General features: G+C 41.5%; 1 protein-coding gene across 1 annotated transcript in view; it reads right to left on the minus strand.

Moving 5' to 3' along the window:
* The window catches only part of cdh13 (cadherin 13, H-cadherin (heart)), a 971374-nt gene that overhangs the window by 659517 nt on the left and 287533 nt on the right, over nt 1-24324 (minus strand). Inside the window, exon 3 of the mRNA XM_080186753.1 lies at nt 4319-4530. Coding sequence (XP_080042879.1) covers nt 4319-4530 — 212 coding nt within the window. The remainder of the gene's footprint in view (nt 1-4318; nt 4531-24324) is intronic.

Genomic DNA, 24324 nt, shown 5'->3' on the forward strand with positions numbered 1-24324 from the left:
AAAATGGGAATTGGGGTCAGTGGGCCAGGGGTGGACGGAGGGAGGGAGGGAGGGAGGGAGGGAGGGAGCAGAGTGGATGGGGGGAGGAGGGACTTGGGCAGTTTGGTTTCTGGCTTCAAACCTTTTGAATTTTAACCTCCGACAGAACTCACTTTTACCCCCATAGAAACATACAGAATAGAATCCCCACAGTGCAGAAAAGGACAGTTGGCCCATTGAGTCTGCATCGATTCTCTGAGAGAGTATGATTCCCAGGCCCTTTCCCCTACCCTATCCCTGTAATCCCAAACATTTACCAATCTACACATCTGGCGGACAATTCACCTGAACTGCACATCTGTGAACTGTGGGAGGAAACCAGAGTGCCTGGAGGAAAACCACGCAGACACAGGGACAGCATGCATACTTCACACAAACAGTTACCCAAGGCTAGAATCGGACCCAGGTCCCTGGAGCTGTAGGGCAGTAGTGCTAACTACTGTGCCAGGATGGAATTAATTTCTCTGAAATATATTAGCAATATTTCAGAAAAATACTACGAGTCATCAACAACAGAAAAAAAAGAGACATGCCGTTGAAGCTTCTTACTTGCACTCATCAGGACAGATGCAAGAATGTCAAACTTCAAAGGGTACATCAATTTATACTGCATGAAAACAGGGTGCTGGTTGTTTGGCAAGTCAATTCCAATTGACTGAGACAGACATCGCTATAAGAACACCAGGGAACTATTGACTCTGAGGCTTTTGTTTAATTCCATAAAAGCACAATGTCTGGATATATTCCGTTTGTCTGCAGAGGACACTGCGAATGAATATATTTAGTTTTGCGTGAGCATAAGCAAGCCAAAGTGCCAACACGTGATAATGTTAGATTGGCTGTTAGTGTAAATTCAGCTGTCCAGTTGCAGAATCACATCTACGTCACATATCAAGTTCTGAGCTTTTCAAGAACAGGCTGGTTGAGTATATCATAAGTATCCAATATTTTGCAAATAGCCAAAGGAACGCACTGTTTGATAGAATCCATCAGTCATTGAGACATATGGCCTACATACCTGACATCACACCAGCATTGAAATTCACATACCACACTGCTTATTTGTGTAGTTGGTTTGACAGCAACATCCTGTTAGTGGAAAATACCACTCAAGTTGCTACTGCATAATGGCAGTATGAAACAGCTAGCTTCACAGTTGCTCAAACTCCTGAGATATCTTACACTTCCAGGATAATTGGAGGTAGATGGGCACGTTACAGATACGAAAATGGTGGCCTTAGGCCAATTCATGAGTATGTGTAACATACAGCCAGCAATGATCTGAACAAGGTAGCTATTATTCTGCAAGATAGCTTGAATGTGTTCTATTTCAATGTCAAGCTTGGACAATGAGCAAATGGCTCAGGTCTTATGTATAAGACTCATGATAAGGTAAATCTTATATAGCATGTGAAACTGTAGGAATCAAAACATATTAATCAACAGTCAGAGTCATAAAATCCCTATCGTGCCGAAGGAGGTCATTCAGTCCATCAAGTCTGCACTGACTCTCTGACAGAGTATCTTACCCAGGCCCTCTATCCCTGTAACCCCATGTATTTACTCCGCTAATCCTCCTAGCCTACACATCTTCGGATAGTAAGGAGCAAATTAGCTTGGCCACTCCAACCAACCTGCACATCTTTGGACTGTGGGAGGAAACCGGAGCACTCAGAGGAAGACACGGGGACAACATGCAACCTTTACGGAGACAGTGACCCAAAGCTAGAATAGAACTCATGGCGCTGTGAGGCATCAATGCTAACCATTGTGCGACTGTGCTGCCCATATTAACCAATGAGGTCGGTTTGTGGTAGACAGTAAAATAATCCAATTGTGAATTTCTCAACAAACACATCAAGGAATGGAGGACTGGTAGACATTTTCATTTCAAAGATAAAACTGAATACCGACTAGAGGGTGTTTAGAGCATAATATCTAATATTAGAAGTGATCTGTGATTGGAGACCATTAGCTTAACAATCCTGAGTATGCTTAGAATTATACTAACAACTGATTTAGATTATCAGTTTTGCTGCAATGTGGCTCGTCTACACTTACTAGAAGCTACATATATTCATTTTCAGGGGCAGGTCATCTGCAGGCAAGAGGAACACATCCAGGGATTGCATTTTTTGAAAATTAAACAAAGGCCTGAGGGACAACAGTTCCCTGGCACGTTCTCCATGGCAACACCTTCACCCATCAGAGTCAATTTGCTAACCAATCAACACCCTTTTCTCATGCTGTAATAACTGTTGATTTCTTTGAAATTTGGCATTTTCGTATCGGCCCTGAAATGTGAACAACACAAAACTTCAATAATATGTCTCTCTCTTCAACAATACTCAAGCTCTGTACTATACTTCTAATAACAGAAGCTTGCATTAAGACAGACCACAAAATCAAATTTTAAAAAAGCCAATGCTTCTTTAAGAGTTCTATTGCTCATTTAGGGTTACGCCTAACGAGTCAACTAAATCCTGGGATCAGCTCATGAAAAATTCACACTCCATTTCATTTTCACATTTTATCATATCTCAGAAGCACGGAATTATTATGGCACCAAAGGAGGCCATTTGGCCCATCATGCTTGCACTGGGTGTCCAAATGATCATCATGATTTAGTCTTATGGACCTATTTATTCCTGTCTGTTAACCAATTCTGAATCCATGCCAATATATTATCCCAAATCTCATTTGCTTTAATTTTGCACATTAACCTCTTCTGTGCGAGTTTAGTGAAAAACTTTCTGAAAATCCAAATAGACCACATCCACTGGTTCACCCTTAGCTGTTCTGCTAGGTACACCCTCAAAACACTCTAGCAGATTTGCCAAACATGATTTTCCTTTCACATACCTGCGTTGACTTTGTCTAGCACTGTTGATATTTCTGAAGTGCCCTGTCACATCCTTTACTGGCACGGTAGCACAGTGGTCAGCACTGCTGCTTCACAGCGCCAGAGACACAGGTTCAATTCCTGTGTTGGGGCACTGTCTGTGTGGAGTTTGCATGTTCTCCCAAGTCTGTGTGGGTTTCTTCTCACATTCTGAAAGACATGCTGGTTGGGTGTATTGACCCAAACAGGTGCCAGACTGTGACGACTAGGGGAAGTTCACAGTAACTTCATTGCAGTGTTAATGTAAGCCTTACTTGTGACTAATAAATAAACTTTAGCATAGAATCCCTACAGGGCAGAGGCCTTTCGGTCCATCGAGACTGCACCAATAACAGCCCCAGCCAGGCCCTATCCTTATAACCCCATGTAATCCCCCAACACTAAGGGCCAATTCCATCCAGATCTGTTCCCCATAACTCCAAATATTTACTCTGCTAATCCCCCTAACCTACACATCTTGGGACACTAAGGGGCAATTTAGCATGGCCAATCCACCTAACATGCACATCTTTGGAGTATGGGAGGAAATTGGAGCACCCGGAGGAAACCCACGCAGACACAGGGAGAATGTGCAAACTCCACGCAGTCACCCAGGTCCTTAGTGCTGTGAGGCAGCAGCGCTAACCACTGTGCCAGGGACCTGGGTATAATATAATAAATTTATTATACACTCAAGCATTTTCTGGATGAAGTTACAGTTACATCCTTGAGACCACACAATAACACAGCAACATGCCAGAAAATCACACTTGGTGCAAAATGGCATCAATCTGGCTATACTGCTGTTTGCCAGAATTGTTGGTCCTCCAATGCCTGTTGTTTCGCAACGGCAACTCTCGAGGCAAAAGCACTTCCGTAGAACTCGTTCTTATTCTTCTTTCCAGCTTTTAGATTTTCTAATGTCAGACAGACCATTAACCCATCGAAAAGAGTGAGCGAGCAATCTAACAAGTTTATGCCTCAGCTTCTGTTCAATCAGTCTGAGAGACTTCACGACTGATTTCTTTCTCCTAAGAACATGCTCCTCTCACATGCAGAAAGCTCCATTTGACATCCTCATGGACAGAATGACTGATAACAGGAACTTTCCAGGAGAGTTGCCAGTTCATTTTTTTTCCCCTCCGCAATGTATTCATCACTCTTACAAGATGGATGGTACCATAATGAAGCTCTGTACGCCGTGAAGTATTAAGCATTGTGCCATATTAATGCATTTTGTACCAACAAAGTTTAAACAAGTTTAAATATCAGTGTGTACAAGGACAGATGAGATAAATAGATGATTGCAATTGACTCCATTCACTCAAAATTAGAAATGGGCAAAGTAGGTGTAAAAATGCATGTCAGTTTGTTTATTGCGTGGCTTACGGTTATTACCTTCAGAACGCTGATACGATTGTCTCCTCCTCTCACAATCTGAACTTCGGCAGAGTCTTGCGCATGAACAGATGTGGCTTGGATGAGGAATCCTGGCATGGTGGCTTCCATACCTTTTGCAGCAAATACAGAACCATCTGCTTCAACCCGCAAGTCTGGGTTGGAAATTGCAAACTCCAGTCCTTCATTCCCACTGCAGTCGTCAAAGTGCACTGGAAGGACACAAAGAAAAATGGCAATTAAGATACAGACTTCTGCGACAGCTTTCATTATTCCAGAAGCAGGCCTCTGCCATTTCTCATGCTCCAAGGAACAACCTCCAGCAGTGTAAGTGTAGATCTCTGCAGCCATTCATCTTATGAAATGATAAGAAAACTGTCATTCCATTAGCAGTGTATTGCTTCTGTGGTTGCCAATGTCTGACTTGCATCATAAAATTGGGTGACAACACAATGGAAAGTTTAACACATTGCAAATTTAATATAGTTTTAAAAGAAACAGCATTTTTTTCCCTTTGCTCCACCGGAAGACTTTTGTGCAGAGCTACCAGCAATCAAGCATGATGAAATCAACACATACAACATTATCCAGAGAATACCTTGTAAGTTCCAACTTATTCCATGTTATACATGCTTCCATAATCTATGCACAAATTTTAAAATATTCATGATTTCTTTAAGGAAATCACAAATGTAATCCAGTCTCATTCTTCAACATTAGTCCTTTTTTTTTAATCACAAGTAGGCTTTTGTTTTATTCATCACAAGTTGACTTACATTAACACTGCAATGAAGTTACTGTGAAAATCTCCTAGTTGCCACAATCTGGCACCTGTCTGGGTACATGGAGGGAGAATTTAGAAAGGCCAATGCACGTAAACAATACGTCTATCAGACTGTGAGAGGAAACTGGAGCACCTGGAGGAAGCCCATGCAGACACGGGGAGAAAGGCCATACTCCACACAGACAGTGACTCAAGCCAGGAATCAAATCCAGATCCCTGGTGCTGAGAGGCAGTAGCGCTAACCACTGTGTCATCGTGATTTGCTCTTAAATTGTTACAATGAACCAACAATCAGTTTGAGGGTAAATTTATTTAGGCCACAAGTTCTATATTAATGGTTAGTTTCTAAGTTCATACAACATTTCCAATACAATGAGCGATAAAGTTGGCTGCTTGCATGGTTAACGTGGCACTTGAGTTTTGTGTTCCAAAAACTAATAAGCTGGGAAAACGTATACCGCACCACAGCCTTATTTGCAATGTTAAGTGTGTCTTTCAGCAATCCATAGTTAACACCACTCAAGTGTGAATCAAATGAATTCAAGCAAACCAGAGCTGTGATGACAAAAATCAAGTAAAAGGCACTGATACCATTTCAATATGGTTCCAACACATGGTTTGCAGCGTAATTTACATTTCTCTGAAATCCATTCCAGAAAACTACGTCGCCCACTTTGAACTAGGTTTTATTCCTCCTGTTCTCCTGCAAAAAAAGGCTGGAGTAGAATTTGATGACAACTCAATCTGTCCAATCTAACGTAGTTAAGAATGGTTCATTCCTTCGCCTCCAGCTCACTGTAATTCACTGATTTCAAGACACATTGCACCAGAACCCTGACACATTTCCAGGACAAGTCAGTAAAATTGTTGAAAACTGGAGCAGCACACCATGTACTTTTAAAAACAGATGAGAAATTATTTGTGATATGATAAGCTGATGAGACATTAGTATGGTAACATTTTAAATAGAGACTGTCCCTCAATAATAATAGTGAAATGTTAATTATTTTTGCTTTCTTAAATCTCTTGTTTACATCTGGAGGATCATAGAATCCCTACAGTGGAGAAGGAGGCCATTCAGCCCATCAAGCCTACACCATCAACAATCCCATCCAGGCCCTATCCCCATAACCTCATGTGTTTACTATGATACTAAGGGACAATTTAGCATGGCCAAATCCAGCTAACCCACACAACATTCAGAGTGTGGGAAGGAACCATACCAGCTGGAGGAAACACAGATAACACAGGGAGAATGTGCAAAAATCAGCAATAGAAAGAGATAGAAAGTGTTATGCGGGAGCAAGAAAGTTAATTTGATACCAAGTGTCAATGAAGCAAACAGAAACAAACATAACTATTTGGAAATCAGAGTTGATAAATTGCAATGCCTGACTGTTATGAAGTGGAGGTGCCGGCGTTGGATTGGGGTGGACACGGTAAGTAGTCTCACAGCACCAGGTTAAAGTCCAACAGGTTTATTTGGAATCACGAGCTTTTGGAGTGTTGCTACTTCATCAGGTGAGTCACCTGATGAAGAGGGTAGCGCTCTGATAGCTCGTGAATCCAAATAAACTTGTTGGGCTTTAACCTGGTGTTGTGAGACTTCTTACTGTGGATGTTATGACCCAGTGCATCAAGGTGTTAATGAGAGGCAGTGGCCATCTTGACCTGGTATTAATAAAATCATCAGATGATGTACAGGAAATGGAAGTCATAGCACTGTGCGAGTTGGTTACCCACAGAAGTTAACGTATTCTGTTATTCAGAAATATCTCGGAACAGGAGCTAAGTAAATAACTTTGAATAGGGACAAACCCAGTACAATTGAGGAGTAAATAAAGCAAATAAATGAGCAAACATTGTTCAACAAGACTTCAGGGGGAATGGAACACATTTGAGGATAAAATGCTGAATGTGCAGAATAATCAATGGCAAAAATCAACAACTGCAGACTGTACAAGTGTGACCCAAAATGGATTAACAGGCAAGTAGAGGGAGAAAAATACATGAGAAAGTGCAAGAGGCTCACTGGGATGAATGTAAAAAAAATGCAGGAACATTTTAAAAGGGACATAAAGAGACTTTGAAAAAAAGCTGAAGCACCACCAGCTGATCAAAACTTTAACATAAACATGCAATATTTTACCAGAAGTCATTTAAAGAAAAGATTAAAATTCTAAAAGATGAAGACAGTAGCAGAAAGATAAGAACAAGGACAAAATGGTTAAATAATCTGAATGATTATTTTTCTCCAAGTGTTCACAAGAACGACCACGAACAATTTGCCTTCCAAAACAGTGATAACCCAGAATCAAATCAATGAGTTTTAGAGATGGAGTTCAGAGTCAGATCAAAAAGACCTCTGATCAAACAAGCACAAGTGACATGTGCTATTTATTCCAGAGTACAGAATGAAACAAGGGAGAAGATTGATAGTTTGCGAACAATCATTATGACAGGGGCGGTAAGGAATTTAAAGAGCATCAGGGGGCAAATTCTTAGAAGCCAAAGACATTTTGAAGTTTATAAGGTTAACAGTAAAATGAAACGTATGTAAAGATGATGAAGTGTGTTGCAAGTGTTAATTTAATAGCTTACATTTCATTGACAATATTACTATAGAATTAACTAACTTGTGAATAGTGGTAGTTAAGTTTGCATGAGAGGATTGAAGACCGGACAATGACCAAAAACGAATCATAGCTATGGATGACAAATTGTAGGTGTTTGCAGTGGCAAGGTATCCCAGAACTGCCAATGTCACACAGCAGGCAACCTCTTCCAAATACCAAAGGTACATATTTTATCCTCATTTCACAACATGATAGCTGAAATACTCAAACTTAATGATACTGTTGGCATACAACAAAGAAAGAGAGGATCCAGGGCCCCAGCAGGGCACCACAGGTGATGCTTTCAGCTGCCTTGCCCACACTCGGATTTACCCAGTATTTGCCTGCCTAGTACACCTCAATGCTCCATTCATTCCTCTCTGTCCAGGAATCTCACATAGCCAGCTGAATCGCCAACATTCACTCTCACGCTCATCCTATTAGCTCCTCATACCCATGCTGCGCAGCAATCCAATACAAACGCTGCCCTTTGCCCTTCATCACACAAACCTCATAACCACTCACAGCTATCAGTGTTCCCTCCTTACAGGAGAAGTAACCATATAACCTTGAGTAGAGATGAAGAGTAGGACTTGTGGGAGGGAGGGTGGTTGTCTTCCTATGGTGGCACACTGCCCATCATTGAAAATGGGCACCCACCTGTCCAATTGGGGAGGTGGACTTGGGCAAGGAACTTGCAGATGTCAGCAGCAACCTCTCATGGAGCCGCACAATGGCACAATGGTTAGCATTGCTGCCTCACGGCGTCAGGGACCTGGGCTCGATTCCTGGCTTGGGTCTGTGTGGACTCTACATGTTCTCCCCGTGTCTGTGTAGGTTTCCTCCGAGTGCTCTGGTTTCCTCCCTCAATCCGAAAAACATGCTGATTAGATGCATTGACCATGCTAAATTCTCCCTCAATGTACCTAAACAGGCACCAGAATGTAGCAACTAGGGGGTTTTCACAGTAACCTCATTGCAGTGTTAATGTAAGCCTACTTATGACTAATAAATAAACTTTAACTTTATGACAGCTTGAGGTACAAGTGAGCACGCATGGCGAGAAACTGACCCTCGGTTTGTCTACCCTTTAATGGGATTGCGAGAGGGAGGCCTCACCTACTTCCAGCTCGGTCTGTGTCTCCTTCCCCTGCTCTGCGAAGGGGTATACAACTGAGCAGAAAACTTGTGCTGCTGCTGGGGTTGCTCGTGCTGCTATTGGCATTGATCTTGATCCTAGTCACAGGGGGAAGGTCGAGCTGTACAAGCGGCTCCCATGCTGTGGTGAAGCTTGGCAGCAGGAAAATGCAACTGCAGGTATCTGGAGTTCTCAACAGGTGGAGGTGCCTTTCAAGAAGTCTCAATCACCTGTCACGCTGTGACAGCACGCTTTGAGAGAGGCAGTGCTTTGAACAGCAGTCTGGCAGTGCTAGTGCTGGAGCTCTTCAGCGTAACTGATCAAAGTCGTGCCAGCTTGTCAGTTTCACTGGTCTCCCCTGTGCTCTCTCCTCAGTGACCACGGTGTGTTTCTGACAGTTTGAGAAACCGGTTCCGTGGCTGTGGAAAGCTAGGTTCAGGCTTAAAGCAGCTGAGTCTGACCAGTCTCAACAACCTCTTCCTTACCCGATGCCTCCCCACTGCCTCACTGGGGAAGAGCTGGAAGAGGATGGGATCGCAAACTAACACCAGCTAAAGAACTCTCCCACGCAGCTCACACCAAGCCCACCCGCAACAGCCTGGAAAATTCTGTCCATTGTGTTACAAATTTAATCTATGATGATTTAAAATCTTGGTCATAATTATTCGTTTGTTGTAATCTTTTATACCTAATCGTGTGATTGGGAGTTTGAATCACCTGAACCTCATGCTATTGGCATCACAAGGGTTTGGCATTCATTTCGACCAACACCCACCCACAACTAACAACTGCAGAGAGCTAATGGGGCAACGGTAACTATTACTACTATTTACAGGGGAGGAAGTGGTATAGTGGTATTGTCGCTGGCGTAATAGCCTGGAGATCCAGCGTAAAGTTCTGGGGACCTGGGTTCAAATCCTGCCAAGGCAGATGTAAAACTTGAGTTCAATTTTTAAATATCTGGAATTAAATGTCTAATAATAGCCATGAAACTATTGTCAATTGTTGCAAAAACCTATCCGGTTCATTAATGTCGTCTGGGGAAGGAAATCTGCCGTCCATACCTGGTCTGTCCAACATGGGACTCCAGAGCCACAGCAACGTGGTTGACTATGAAATGGCCCAGCAAGCCACTTAATTCAAGAACAATTAGGGATGGGCAATAAATGCTGGCTCAGTCAGCGATGCGCACATCCCCAGAATAAATAACAGAAAGATTACTAATACCTACCAGCACCTGCCGTCTCACCGTATCTTTTTATAATGATTATTTTTTACTTTAAGTAGAAGCTTCCCTTTAGAGGTGCATGTATACCACAACAGTTTTCAGTTGGCAACGGACGGAAGGTTGCAGTATGAATCAGGAGTTAGGATGCAGTTTAACTCCGAAAGAGACAATCCACAAAACACCTGCAGTAACTTGACAAGGCTTCTTTGACAACTTCTCCTCAGCCCAAAGCCTCTGCCACCTAGAAGAGCAGTGCCAGCTGGGGAATGCTACCATCTGCAAGTTCCTCTCCACATCACACACCAGCTTGACTCGGAAAAGAATGACTGTTCCTTCATCGGTGCTGGTTCAAAATCCTGGAACTCCATCCTTGACAAAGCACTGTGAGAGTACCTCCACCACATGGATTGTGCCACCTCAAGGAGGCCATTCACCATTGCCTTGCATTAGGGATGGACGAAAAATGCTGACCTTCCAAGTGACACTCATGTCCATTAATGAATAAATTATGACCAAAGCTAAAGTTTATTATTTATTTATTAGTCAGTAATGGGCTGACATTAACACAACAATGAAGTTCCTCTAAAAATCCCTTAGTCGCCACACTCTGACACTCATTTGGGTACAATGAGGGAGAATTTAACATGGCCAATGCACCTAACCAGCATGTTTTTTTGGACTGTGGGAGAGAGCCAGAGCTGACAAAGGGAGAACGTGCAGACTCTGCACAGGCAGTGACCCAAGCCGGGAATCGAACCCAGGTCCCTGGAACTGTGAGGCAGCAGAGCTAACCACTGTGTCACTGATGCTATCTGGCAATTTAATATTGCCACTGCATGGACAATAAAAGTGGTCAGCAAATAACTTGGACCTCCAGCATTGATTTTGAATATATCTGTGAATTAATTGAAATGCTTAGCTTATACTCTTTCAACATTTAAATACCGAGTAGCAGAGCTCCATCAGTTCACGTGCATGATGTTCTTGGTAGAGGGAAGACTTGCAGTTTCAGTTAGGCAATACAAACAAGATACTGCCTAGTTATAATCAATACCTTAACTAGCAGTCTGTGACTGTTAACCACAGTATTAGGCATCCGTGTAAGTAATCTATTAACCACCGATATATAAGGTGGAATGTTGGTCAGCGATCACAAAATAACCAGAACCCCCGTAGCAGATGGACACAAATGAAAATGAATTTTGAGAGAGATAACCAGTTCACGCATGACAAATGGAAATGAACAGAATTGAACTGAAATTTTTTGTCGCCTAGTACGGAATGTACAAATCAGCGTCAAGCTGGCTTTGAAATTTCACACACGCTTTTGCTTCCCGAGATATTTCTGTTACTATAATGGTGGCTAAAGTACATATGTCACAACATATTATTTGTCATTTTGAAACAGCTTTCTTTATGTGCAAGACATTACTGTATTACAGAGGAAAATGCCAACGTTTATTAGAGATTTACACTGTGTGCTATTATCAAGTGTATTGCTGATATTGTCCAAAATGCTCTCCTTGAGGTTGAAAGCATCTACTTTGAATTAGTATGAGAGCATGTTTACAACTTTCCTTCACTTTCCATTTGTGCAGCGAGAGGGTGCAGTTTATAGATTGACAAAAAAAATCCAAGAATAATACGACAGTTAGTCAGACAATTCTAAATTACGAATATGTCACAAGAATCGGCTTGACCTTCCTATGAACCAGCAGAATTTACATGAGTCTAACTCTCTGAAAAATATTTGACACTGTATTTGATGGTCAGCACGGTGGCACAGTGGTTAGCACTGCCGCCTTACAGTGCCAAGGACCCAGGTTTTATTCCCGGCTTGGGTCACTAGCTATGCAGAGTCTGCATGTGTTTCCTCTAGGTGCTCCAGTTTCCTCCCACAGTCCAAAAGACATGTTGGTTCAGTGCATTGGCTGTACTAAATTCTCCCTCAGTGTACCTGAATTTTTGGCGAGTTCTGCTTTTGGTAGACTGTGCTCCATTGTATGGAAACGTCAAGGAATCAGCCCAGCAACAAAACTGAAGGTCTACAGCGCCATGGTACTCACTATCTTCCTGTATGCCTGTGAAATGTAGACTGTGTATCAAAGGCATGCAAGACATCTCAATTATTTCCACATGACTTGTCATCGCAGACTATTATGCATCAGATGGCAAGACAAAGTACCAGACACTGAAGTTCTCTTTAGACCAAGTCTACCATCAGTCCACACATGCTGATGAGAGCACAGACCCCAGTGGGCAGGTCATGTCATCCGTATGCCAGATGAGCGCATACTCAAGCAGCTCCTTTTTGGGGAAATCTCTGCTGGAAGACGCTCGCATGGAGAGCAGAAGAAACATTACAAAGACACACTCAAGGCCTCCCTGAAGTCTCCTGACATAGGCATGACTACCTGGGAAACGCTGGCACAAAATCGCCCTACCTGGCGCTGCCTCATCCACAAGTACTGTCAAGCTTACGAAGCAAGGTGCATTGCTGAAGCTCAACTTAAGTGTGAGCTGCGCAAGTGCAGAGCCACCAGGGCAAGAACTACAGTGTCTACACAAGTGTGCCCACTATATGCCAGGACATTTCGTGCCCGAATTGGCCTGATCAGTCATCTTTGGACACACCGCATCCAGTCTCAAAATGACTAATGGTGTTGAGGTCCTCATCGACAACGATGGATGAACAACAACTCGAATTTTCATAGTAACTTCATTGCAGGGTTAAAGTAAGATTATTTGTAACACTAATAAATAAACTTTTTAAAAATCCACAAATATGTCCTCAACTACCCCCCTCCCTACTGGTTTCCCCCCCTCCCCACACAGACATTGCCACGGCTCCCATGAATTTCAAAACAATCTTTGGATTTAGAAGGGCTTGGGGGAGGAGCAGTTTGTGTTTGTACCATTTATAACACTGAAGAACAGCTTCAATGCAGCATGAAAAGTTCATCAGAACAATTGAGTACTCTTATATACGAATGAAACAGTGATGAAATGTCAAAGGAACTTAAAGAACACCATAGTGTTCCAAACAAAGCACAGGACAAATGGGCAATTTTTGGATTTGGATTCACGTCTAAACCTAGGAAATTTGTAGAGATCCAAACAGAGGTGCAAAACTGGATGGAGATCATTACAGCCCAATGGAGATGAAGTGCAGGCATTTATAAGTAGTCAATGAACATCCAGAGACAGTTGTCAGACCAGCAAGGAAGTCTTTCACACTAAACACAGCTGTACTATCAGATAGAGGTGAGTCCACCAAGGTCAGGTTTGATCTGAAGGGTGATCAGATCTTGCCATCTCTTGGAAATTTGACATTCTATGAAATTAAGAATCTAAGATATCCAAATCCCACTACCGGTCAGTTTAACCAACCAAGGCTGGTGCAGGATTGAGGTTACATCACAAGTTTAGTAAATTGCATTTCTTATTTTATTTTCAGAGACTTCAGAACAAAGCAGCAACATATCGTCTAATGTTCTTCACTTCAACTCCTTGCAAAAATTGTGGTAGTGAGCTGTAGCAGGATTATACACTTTGTCTTTATAAATGTATTTACAATCCAATTTCTTTCAGCAAATCTTACCCCAGAGTGTAATGTGCTCCAGAAAATAGAAGTATGATTTTGAATAAACTTAGTTCAATGCCTCTCGATCTAGGTTGCAAGTTATATGTTCTATCCATATCCAAGATCTGACTCTCCTTTACATCTGTAATAAAGCGTGACACTGTTTTTATGTACTAATTTTCATGGATATTATACTGTCAACCTCCACCCTTACTCTACCCCCCACTGTGATTTTGTGCACTTGTCTGAATCATTGGGGATAACGTAGCAACAAAACAGTTATGATTTAAAAATAATACTCCACCGCTGATCTATCCAAGCGACTATTCGAGTTTCACAACGGGCTGCTTTTCATGTCACTGTTCTAATTGAAGCAGGTAGAAGAAGATTGGGAATATTATAAGACCTTTTTTCCCCCTCAAAAGCATTTTTGTTTCGTGTGTGCGTGTCTCTCTCTCTCTCTAAGATAGCGCAGCCTTTGTGACTTGGACCAAAAGAAATAGAATGAGTAATCACACCAAAGGGTGGAGTCCTCTCTCTCAGGCATAATCACCAAGCTGCCTCGTAGTAGACATGTTAAGAGCTGGAGCTATTGCTCCAGGCGAGCCAAGGGCTGCAAACGCCTGTACCAAGTTTCTCTTATCAATAAATACCTTTTGTTCTAAACAAAGGCTCAAAACTCTTGACGATGCTAGAAAGTGGAGTAAGAAGTTTCACAACAACAGGTTAAAGTCCAACAGGTTAAATCCCAAAAGCTATTGGCTTTTACTATCAAATAAACCTGTTGGACTTTAACTTGGTGTAATAGGACTTCTTACTCTGTTTACCCCAGTCCAATGCCAGCATCTCCACATCATGATGCTAGAAAGCCACAGCACAACAATGTTAAATTTCAATTCCTTGAGTTAATGTTGTATAGCAATTCTGAGCACTGCTGAAACTGTCAGCCACAGTTGGAGTATGCTTCTATCAGGCTTCAGTTGGAAAACCAACAGCAAGCAACTTAAAGAAATGACCACATCTGATAAAGGGAAAAGAGTGATGGGAGCAGACTGGCCTGTCACACCATGCTGCAAATAAACATTTTATCAACTGCTTCCCGAGTGCTGGCGATCACAGCAATTGTACAGCATGAGGCCAAATGGAGGCAACGGGTCATGAAGGGAACAAAAACAGGAAAAATATCTATCAAACCAGTATTAAAACCTTTGTTTGTAATATGCAATTACGTGAACCAACTGGTAAGAATTGACGTGCTCTTCCAATCAGCCAACGTCAGTTCGACCTTTCTGACGCTGTACTGAATACTGAGGTGAAATGTTACACGCAGTAAAATCGAAGAGCTTTGTTCCAAGTTAATGATTTTTCCAAGTTTTGATAGGACATAATGTGGGAATCTTTTATGTTTGTGATAATTACTGTACCGTAATTGTGAGACTGAAGGGGCATTGTCATTCAGAAACAGGTATTACAATAAGGCTGAGGAGATGGGAGGAAATTATAGAAAACTTTCAATGAGGCACAATATAGAAAATCTAACATTTTAAGCCTGTGATATAAGGTAACAATGGCATTTTCTGAAAGAAACTGTTCCATTTCAAATTTTCAAGACCTTCAGTTGCCCTGTAATATTGTAATTCTCAGAACTAATAAACATGCAGCAGCTCATTGAAAGATACTCTTTGACCCGCTGAAATCAAGACAGTATAATATGAAAAGAAATGGCTAATGTTCTACCTTTGCAGGGAATATGCATAACCATTATAGCAAAAGGAACATATTCATATTTAACGTAAGGGAGTTTTTGCTGCATTTTGTATGAGCATCCAAGTGGTAAAGGATTCAGAAGAGTGGACCAAAGGTACGACCAAGTTAATCACTAGTGAAGAGTTTTGTTTTGAAAAGGCAAAGAGCAAAGTTTAAGTTTAAAGTTTTAAGTTCATTTCTTAGTGTCACAAGTAGGCTTACATTAACACTGCAATGAACTTACTGTAAAAATCCCTGAGTCGCCACACGCCGGTGTCTGTTCAGGCACACGGAAGGAGAATTTAGCATGGCCAATGCACCTAACCCAGCACGTCTTTCAGACAGAGGGGAAACCAGAGCACCCGGAGGAAACCCACGCAGACACGGGGAGAAGATGCAGAGTCCACACAGACAGCGACCTCAGCTGGGAATCAAACCCGGGTCCCTGGCACTGTGAGGCAGCAGTGCTAACTACTGCGCCAACAGAAGAAAAAATGCTCAGGGATGATGTTGGGTAGAGCCAAAACAGTGATAATTTTGGCACTGAGGGCACTGGAAGGAAGAGACTTCATGGCCTAAAAGATGCTGTAGAATTCAGGAGAGCTGAAGGCGTTATAGATCCATATATAAGACAATTTTTTTGTATCTTGTACTTTGACAGATAAGGATTTGATTTTGTTTTGATTTTATTTATTATTGTCACATGTATTAGTATACAGTGAAAGATATTGTTTCTTGCGCACTATGCAAAGCATACCATTCATAGAGAAAGGAGAGTGTAGAATGCAGTGTTAAAGTCATAGCGAGCATGTAGAGAATGGTCAACTTAATGCGAGGTAGGTCCATTCAAAAGTCTAATGGCAGCAGGGAAGAAGCTGTCATGGGTTTGTCAGTGACCTCAGACTTTTGTATTTTTGTCCTGACAGAAGGAGATGCAAGAGAGAATGTCCAGCATGTGTAGAGTCCATAATTATGCTGGCTGCTTTGCCAGGGCAGTGGGAAGTGTAGACAGAATCAAAGGATAGGAGGCTGTTTTCCATGATGGATTGGGCTATATTCACGATCTTTTGTGATTTCTTTTGGCCTTGGGCAGAGCAGGAGCCATACCAAGCTGTTATACAACCAGAAAGAATGCTATGATGCATCTGTAAAATTTATTAAGAGTCATAGCTGACATGCCAAATTTCCTTCGTCTTCTGAGAAAGTAGAGGTGTTGGTGGGCTTTTTTAACGATAGTGTCAGCATGGGGATACTACAACAGGTTGTTGGTGATTTAGACACCTAAAAACCTGAATCTTTCGACCATTTCAACTTTATCCCCATTGATGCATGTTCTCCACTATCTCAGTGTAGGTCAAAATGTAGATGGCAAAGTTTTAGACAAATTGGCATTAGTATTGAGTTTGTGAGAAGCAGGTAAGGAAAGAATTCAAGAAACTTCGCTTTGAGATAACAAAAGCATGGATAAGGGATCAGTTGATTGTAAAACTGGAAAACGACTTGCTTTATTATATGCTGTGTATTTACTATCCTGTTCCATTTCAAACACTTAAAAAGCATTTGCATAAGTACACGGATGGGAAAGGATTAGACGGATATGGGGCAAATGTGGGGAGTTGGGATTAACTGGGAGGGCAGCATAGTCAGCATGGACTGGTTCGGCTGTAGGGTCCTGCCGGAGTTCAACGGATTTTTCGTGGTCCACCCCTCACCCGCTCTGCTTCCTGTGTCAGGCAGGACAGTAAAATTCCAGCCTTCCATTCGAACTATCCAGCCATGTTAAAAGGACATTGGTTGTATGCTGTAAGGGACAATCAGAAAATGTTTCTTCTTTTTGAATAGGATTAAAAAACTATATGGCCTTTTATTCCCTCTGTGTTTTTCCTCTCTCCATTAAATTCTCACTCATTGTTAGAGGCATATGTTATGAGAAATGCAAAGACAATGAAGGTTATTGCTTTGACGGAGTAGTTTCCCTTCTGTTAATTAATATAGTACAAGTGAATGGTGGTCTGAGATATATCTCCACACTGGAAGGGTTGGTGAGTCAATACTGATCTTTCTTTGCTAGGTTTAATATTATTGGTGTAGATTAAGCCCAACCTTTGAAAAACCTGCTTCACTTCTGAGCAAAGGCCTGGACAAGGCACTTAAGTGACAATATAAGGCTTTCCCTGGGATTTAGGACCCCAAGGGCAGAAATCTCATCAGTGGAAAGATTCAGGTTAATCAGAGTTTGGCAGTGTGTCCTCCACTTGCCATCATAATGAAATGAGATAGAACATGGAGGACTGAGTAAGATTCCATTGGTTCCTGATTAGACACTAAATGCCTTTGAATGATGGATCCTCCTGGAAGGTGGTCTGGTAAACCTGGTAGTGTTTGCCTGGCAGCTTTCTGGATGCACAGAAATACTGTATAGCTCCTGTTTAATCTCTAAATTTCAATTGGCTCATGGAGAATAGGTGGTCGATCTGTTTGAAAATAAGCCTAATTGGCAACTGCTTATTGTTCACATTGATGCAAGTTTCTTGTTCCCCACACAGATATAAATCAACCTTGGTGTCTAAGACAAAATGATTTGCTACGGAGATTATTAAATAGTGAGGCTGTTTGCTTTATTAACCGATTTGCCTTTTGAAATCAATGCATGAATGTTGACTGGTTTTTGTTTAGTGTGAACTAATAGATCTCTCATGGCTTGCTCATGAATAATTTATGATTCAGAGTACGTCAATGGTGTTTAGATATTAATCTGCCGATTCCTTTAAAGATCAGTGCTCTTAATCAACAAAATAAAAGAATCGTAATTCCTGACAAATTGCTGAGGTCACTCAGAGACTAATTGTAACACTTGAAAATGTTGGGGTCCTGGTCAATGACTGACTCATTTGACTTTGTTCTAAATCTGTAATAAGAACAGTCTCATGCTTTCTTTTATGTACTGGTTCACCCTCCCTGGCATTTTTCATAAGTAAACCAATCATGCTTATATTATTCAGCTATGAACCGGGCCTCTGCATCTAATATCACCTTTCAGAATGGACAAATCCAGATAATATTAGCTGATAGTAATTCTTTGAAGGCAAATGGAACATTTTGAAAATTGCAGATCAATAATGAGTCTTTTTTATTTTGAGGATTATTTTACACCTGTGACAAAATATGATCCCTCATTTATTGTCGTTGACATCTGAAGTGTGATGGATGCAGGGAAGATTATAGCTGCTTTTTTTTTTAAAGGTATAGGTAATGATTTCTCTGTGCCTTTGCATGATGTAGAACTGAAAGATAGGGCTGGATTTAATGCGGCAGACAGGTCTACTTCACCGCAGGAGAGGCTGCACATCAGTCTCTCAATAGTATGGAACACCTCCATTGATTAAGTTGGATGTGGAACAGGTCCATGGGGGGAACTTGCCTGCTCATGACAGGTTGTCAATTAGGCTCATTACTAAGCCAATTGACACCAATTATCCCGAGGCCCACTGGAATTTAGTGGTGGCTCAGGGATTAAATGGAAGCTGAACATCTTTTCCTGTGCCCTTAAAAGGCTGCTAGGCAAACCCTATTGTGTAGGTGCTGAAAGCCACCCCCTTTGTCCTTGTATCTGACTTACCCTAGGCCTGCTCCTCTGACCAGCTCCCCACGATCCCCATCCTGCCCTTACTCATCTGTGCTCCTCGTCCCACAATGATCACAGACCTTTCTCTAGGTGAACTACTGGCAGCGGTCATCACTCCAAGTAATGTTGCCTCACAGTGTCAGGAACCTGGGTTTGATTCCCGGCTTGGGTCACAGTCAGTGTGGAGTCTGCACAATCTCCCTGTATCTGTGTGGGTTTCTTTTGGGTGCTCCAGTTTCCTCCCACAGTCCAAAAGATGTGCTGGTTAGGTGCACTGGCCATGCTAAATTCTCCCTTAGTGTACCTGAACAAGTACTGGAGTGTGACAACTTGGGAATTTTCACAGTAACTTCATTGCAATGTTAATGTAAGCCTACTTGTGACACTAATGAATAAACTTTAAAAAAGACACAACTAAAGTCTTGTCACATACCCAGGTCATAATTTAAATTGCAAACATCACTTCTGGGTTGTAGTTAGACCACTGTAACTATCTCCTTAGAGACTTATAACTTTTAACAAGAAATCTGAATTTGTAGCATCTACTTTAAAAGATCACACAACGAGATTTTAAGTTTTATATCTTTTACTGCAAGAAACTGTTATGAAATAGAGTTGGTTAAAACAATTTGTATGTGTATTGACAACATTAGAAACAAAAATATCAGTTTAAGTTTAAGCTTCATTTGTGTTCCTGTATTTGATTTTAAGAAAGGGTGCAACTTCAGTTAGCTTCATATTAAACAAAAGTGCCTGCATGTCTATAGGTTTTTGTCTCACTTTAAACTGCGCCTGCATTGTATTTGAGGTTTTACAACATAAAAGCAATTATAGGTTTTAAAAAGCTTAGCTGTTGCTTACCAACCAGAGGTTTACCCCAAGACATCAAAAACTGATGAAATAGTTGTAAGCTGGAACCAGAAAAACTGAACATAAGGAAGAGAACTACATGAACAAATTTCCCAAAATAACAGAGGCCACCTGTACAGGCAGGACAATACAGGGATACAAAGTACATGTCCAGAAACTATAGAACACCCAGAAGTCAGGGAATCAGTGTTCTAGGAAGCACTTGGAATACTGTGTGCAATTCTGGTCATCCTACTATAAAAAGGATATTATTAAACTAGAAAGAGTGCAATAAAGATTTACTAGGATGCTACCAGGACTTGGATTGAGTTGTAAGGAGAGGCTGAATAGACTGGGACTTTTTTTCTCTGGAGAGGAGGAGATTGAGGGGTGACCTTATAGAGGTCTATAAAATAATGAGAGGCATAGGCAAGAAACATAGTTAATATCTTTTCCCAAAGATAGGGGAGTCTAAAACTAGAGGGCGTAGGCTTAAGGTGAGAGATGAGACATATAAAAGTGACCAGAGGGGCAATTTCTTCACACAGAGGATGGTGAGTGTCTGGAACAAGCTGTCAGAGATAGTAATAGAGGCGGGTACAATTTTATATTTTAAAAAGCATTTAGATAGTTGCATGGGTACAATGGATATAGGCCAAATGCAGGCAATTGGGATTAGTTTCAGGGTTTTGAAAAAAAAAGGCGGCATGGACAAGTTGGGCCAAAGGGCCTGTTTCCATGCTGTAAACATCTAAAGGAATAAAGAACAGAAATTTGTAAGGTTCAGTGAATTCAGGAGCAGAGAGAGAGAGGTTCCCAGTGAAAAGACGGAAACAGACTTGATGTTGTCAGTTAGTGAGAACTAATCAGAAGGTTGGTGGCACCTTAATGCATTCCGTTAAACAACAATATTATGTTGGTATGGTTGGGGATCTGAGATTGTGTAGAAGCTTGAATGCATGTAGTGAACAAGGACAGAGGAAGACTAAAACAAAGAGGTTGAAATCCTAAGTGTGGATCCTTGGTGAAGATATATGGGAGAAAGCCTTGGGTTGGAGGAGATTTCAAAGTATGTTATTTGAGTTGTGATTGGAGACCCTCTTATGAAAATCAGAGTCCCAGTGAAACCAGTTAGCTCACAGTATGACAAACATCTGGTGGGATTTGATGAGAAATCTACAGAGGTTGCTTCAGGTGGCATCTGTCACTTGCATTCAAAGTACGGTGTGTCTGACCACATTTCACATTTATGGACTTTCAAATTAAGGGGGATGCCACACTGGACCAAGATGAAGAGAAATTCTTTTATGCAGATGGTTGTGGACCTTCGGAATTCGCTATCCCGAGGGCTGTGGAGGCTCAGTCATTATGTATGTTTAAGCTAGAGATTGATAGATTTCTGATCAGTAGCATAAAGGGTTATGGCCATTGTGTGGGTAAAAGGCATGAAGCTGTCCGATCAGCATGATAGCATTAAATGGCAGGGCAGTCACAACGGGCTGAACAACCTACTGCTGTTTCTATGTTTCCGTAGAAACATTGAGAATTATGAAGACATTAGGGTGGAAGATATATTTTGTATCTTGTGTAATCCTTATTGATGTCTGTGGATCTATGAAAGGGTAGTTGGAAAGAAGGAGTTGTGTGTAGTAATCAATATTTTCTTGTTTAATATATGTTTTAGTCTTTTACTAAAGATCAATTGGTAGTCATGTAACTCTGCTCATTCATATCTCTAAACAAAAAAACGTTGGCTGAAAATTTCCTATCTGACACGCCGTGGGAATCGTAGCGAGACAGAAAATTCGGTAGACCATCTAAAAGTCTGTTGAGCTTGCACTGGAATTTGCTATCCTGGGGCGCACACAGCCAGAATGTCCCATCCATTATGGCCTATTGAGCCAGGGTTCCAATTTGGGACCTATCTAGGAGTACAGAACTGTGCCATTTCCTCCAACATTCAGAAGATGTGAGGATTAAGTTGATTGGCCATGCTAAATTGCCCCTTAGTGTCCCATGATGTGTAGGTTAGAGGGATTAGCAGGGTAAATATTTGGGGTTAAGGGGATAGGGCCTGGGTGGGATTGTTTTTGGTGCAGACTCGATGGGCTGAGTGGCCTCCTTCTATACTGTAGGGATTCTATGATTCTATAGTATCAGCTGGAATTGCAATAAAACTCACTCAAAGCAAAGCCATCATAACACTGCTTTTAGGCAACTTACACTTTAGACTTTGGAACATAACTTTCCCCGTTAAGTTTTGAAACAACCAAAAATCTCCTGCTCCACAGTTATACTTTGTACTGTCCCTTAAGTGGACATTAAAGAAGTTCATACAAGAAGTCCAAAGTGACTCCTGGATCACAAGGGATTGATTCTAATCTTTACCATTCTTAGCTTAGTAAACTTTAACCCTAGACTATCGTTCCTGGTGATCATTTTCCTGGAGATTCGCCCTCTAGCTTAAGCTAAGCAAATCTTACAGCCTTGTTTCAAATTCTCATGAACTGGATCCTTTCAATACAAGTGTGAGCTCTCACCTGCATTCTGTACAGTGAACTAGAAAGACTTGCTACCATTATCTGTTCCCTCTCAGACCCTCCTTGCCTTTTGAAATATATTTTAGGAGAAGCTTGTAAAATCCATCTCCATGACGATGTGAATCACATGGAACTTGTATCAGGCTGAAATGCTGATCAGCTATCTTTGAGGCCCCAATTTTATTTATTTATTACCATCAAAAGTAGGCTTACATTAACATTGCAATGAAGGTACTGTGAAAATCCTCTAGTCACCACACTACCCTGTTTGGGTACACTGAGGGAGAATTTAACATGGCCAATACACCAAACCAGTATGTCTTTTAGACTGTGGGAGGAAACTGGAGCATTCAGATGAAACTTGACAGAGAACATGCAGGCTTGACACAGAGTCACTCAAGCCAGGAATCAAACCCGGATCTCCAGTGCTGTGAGGCAGCAGTGCTAACCACTGCGCCATTCAAAATTATATTCTATATTGGAATTACATAGACAATTGAAAGTGTAACAGTTACCAAAATAACATTTGCAATACCTTCCTGAGACTTGGTGATGTAACAGTCTACACACTGTCAGCAACAGATGCCTCTGCAATTGTGTAAAAGTATGAACATCTTGCACTTTCTTCCCAGTAAAACAACCTGCACCCCCCCCCCCCCCCCCCCCCACATTAATCCTTCACAACCATGGGCTTGTTGCCAGGCAGAATTCAGAACAGGTCACATGACCCCTTTCACTTTACCCCACATTGCAAACACTGTCCCTAAAACCTAACAAGTTCATAAACCTTATATTTACAGCACCATTCATTCAGGAGTTTTGAAAGGAAGGGGTTGACATCTTTTGTAGTCCTGATTTCCAGTTTCATTATTAGATAAAATGTTAGTTCTGGATGGAGCTCATATTGCGGCTGGTAATCAAATGCTTGACGCAGCTGTCGCATGAAGAGTAGCACTTAGTTCATGGAAGAATATAAAATCACCACTTAGTGCAAGAGCCAAAGACAAACCCACTAGATGCACCATCTGAACAGCTCTTTCTCCACCACAGGATTAGGAGTGATGGATCTCAAGCTGTCACTGTTCAGACAGGCACAAAGAAAAAGTCTTGCCTTGAGAGTGGAGATAAATGTAATTATTCTTTCTGGCCTTTCTTAAGGGAATATTTGAAGTTGAAGGTACACACCCCAAGAGAATGGTATTTCCTTCTATTAGGTAAAAATACAATTATTGAAAAGACTGTGGCACACCCACAGTTAACAGCAGGCAATTTCTCCCATTTCATTTTCTTCTGTTGCAGATAATCACTGGCGGTATGTGAAATTCCATGGGTATTAGGAACATCATTCTGCTTCAACCATACTTAATGTGTAAAAATACAGAGTACATGTTGGCTGGCTTTTCCAGTGGTCCAATTATAACACTCCATTACCACCTCAGCTCTTGTCAATTAAATCAGCATAGCTGAAACATCAAGCCAAAGATCACTTTGATTTCAATGGCTCAGCATCACGCCAGATGGTATATTTAGCCACAGGATCATTGGAGACACTTACTAAAGGCAACTTTACACTCATCTTGATAGTCTACCTCTGTGAACATTTCTTGTTCCCTCAGCTAGGATCTTACTATCTCTCCCCATCCCATTAGCAACGATATATCCCACTGGTTAACAAGAAATAAGCTTTGCTAGGCATTAGATCTCCCATTGACAGACACCCCTTGATTAAAATGTTCAAAAAGAGCAAAGAAAATTACCTTCATCGGTCGGGCCATTGAAATGTAATAATTGGCAGTCATGCTGCAGCTACACAGAACTTAATAGGCCTCATTTAGAATATTGTGTACAATTCTGGTTGCCACACTACAGAAGGATGTGGAGGCTTTGGAGAGGGTACT

The sequence above is a fragment of the Carcharhinus amblyrhynchos genome, chromosome 4 (assembly GCF_965287045.1).
Source record: "Carcharhinus amblyrhynchos chromosome 4, sCarAmb.v2.hapA, whole genome shotgun sequence".
Classification (NCBI taxonomy): domain Eukaryota; kingdom Metazoa; phylum Chordata; class Chondrichthyes; order Carcharhiniformes; family Carcharhinidae; genus Carcharhinus; species Carcharhinus amblyrhynchos.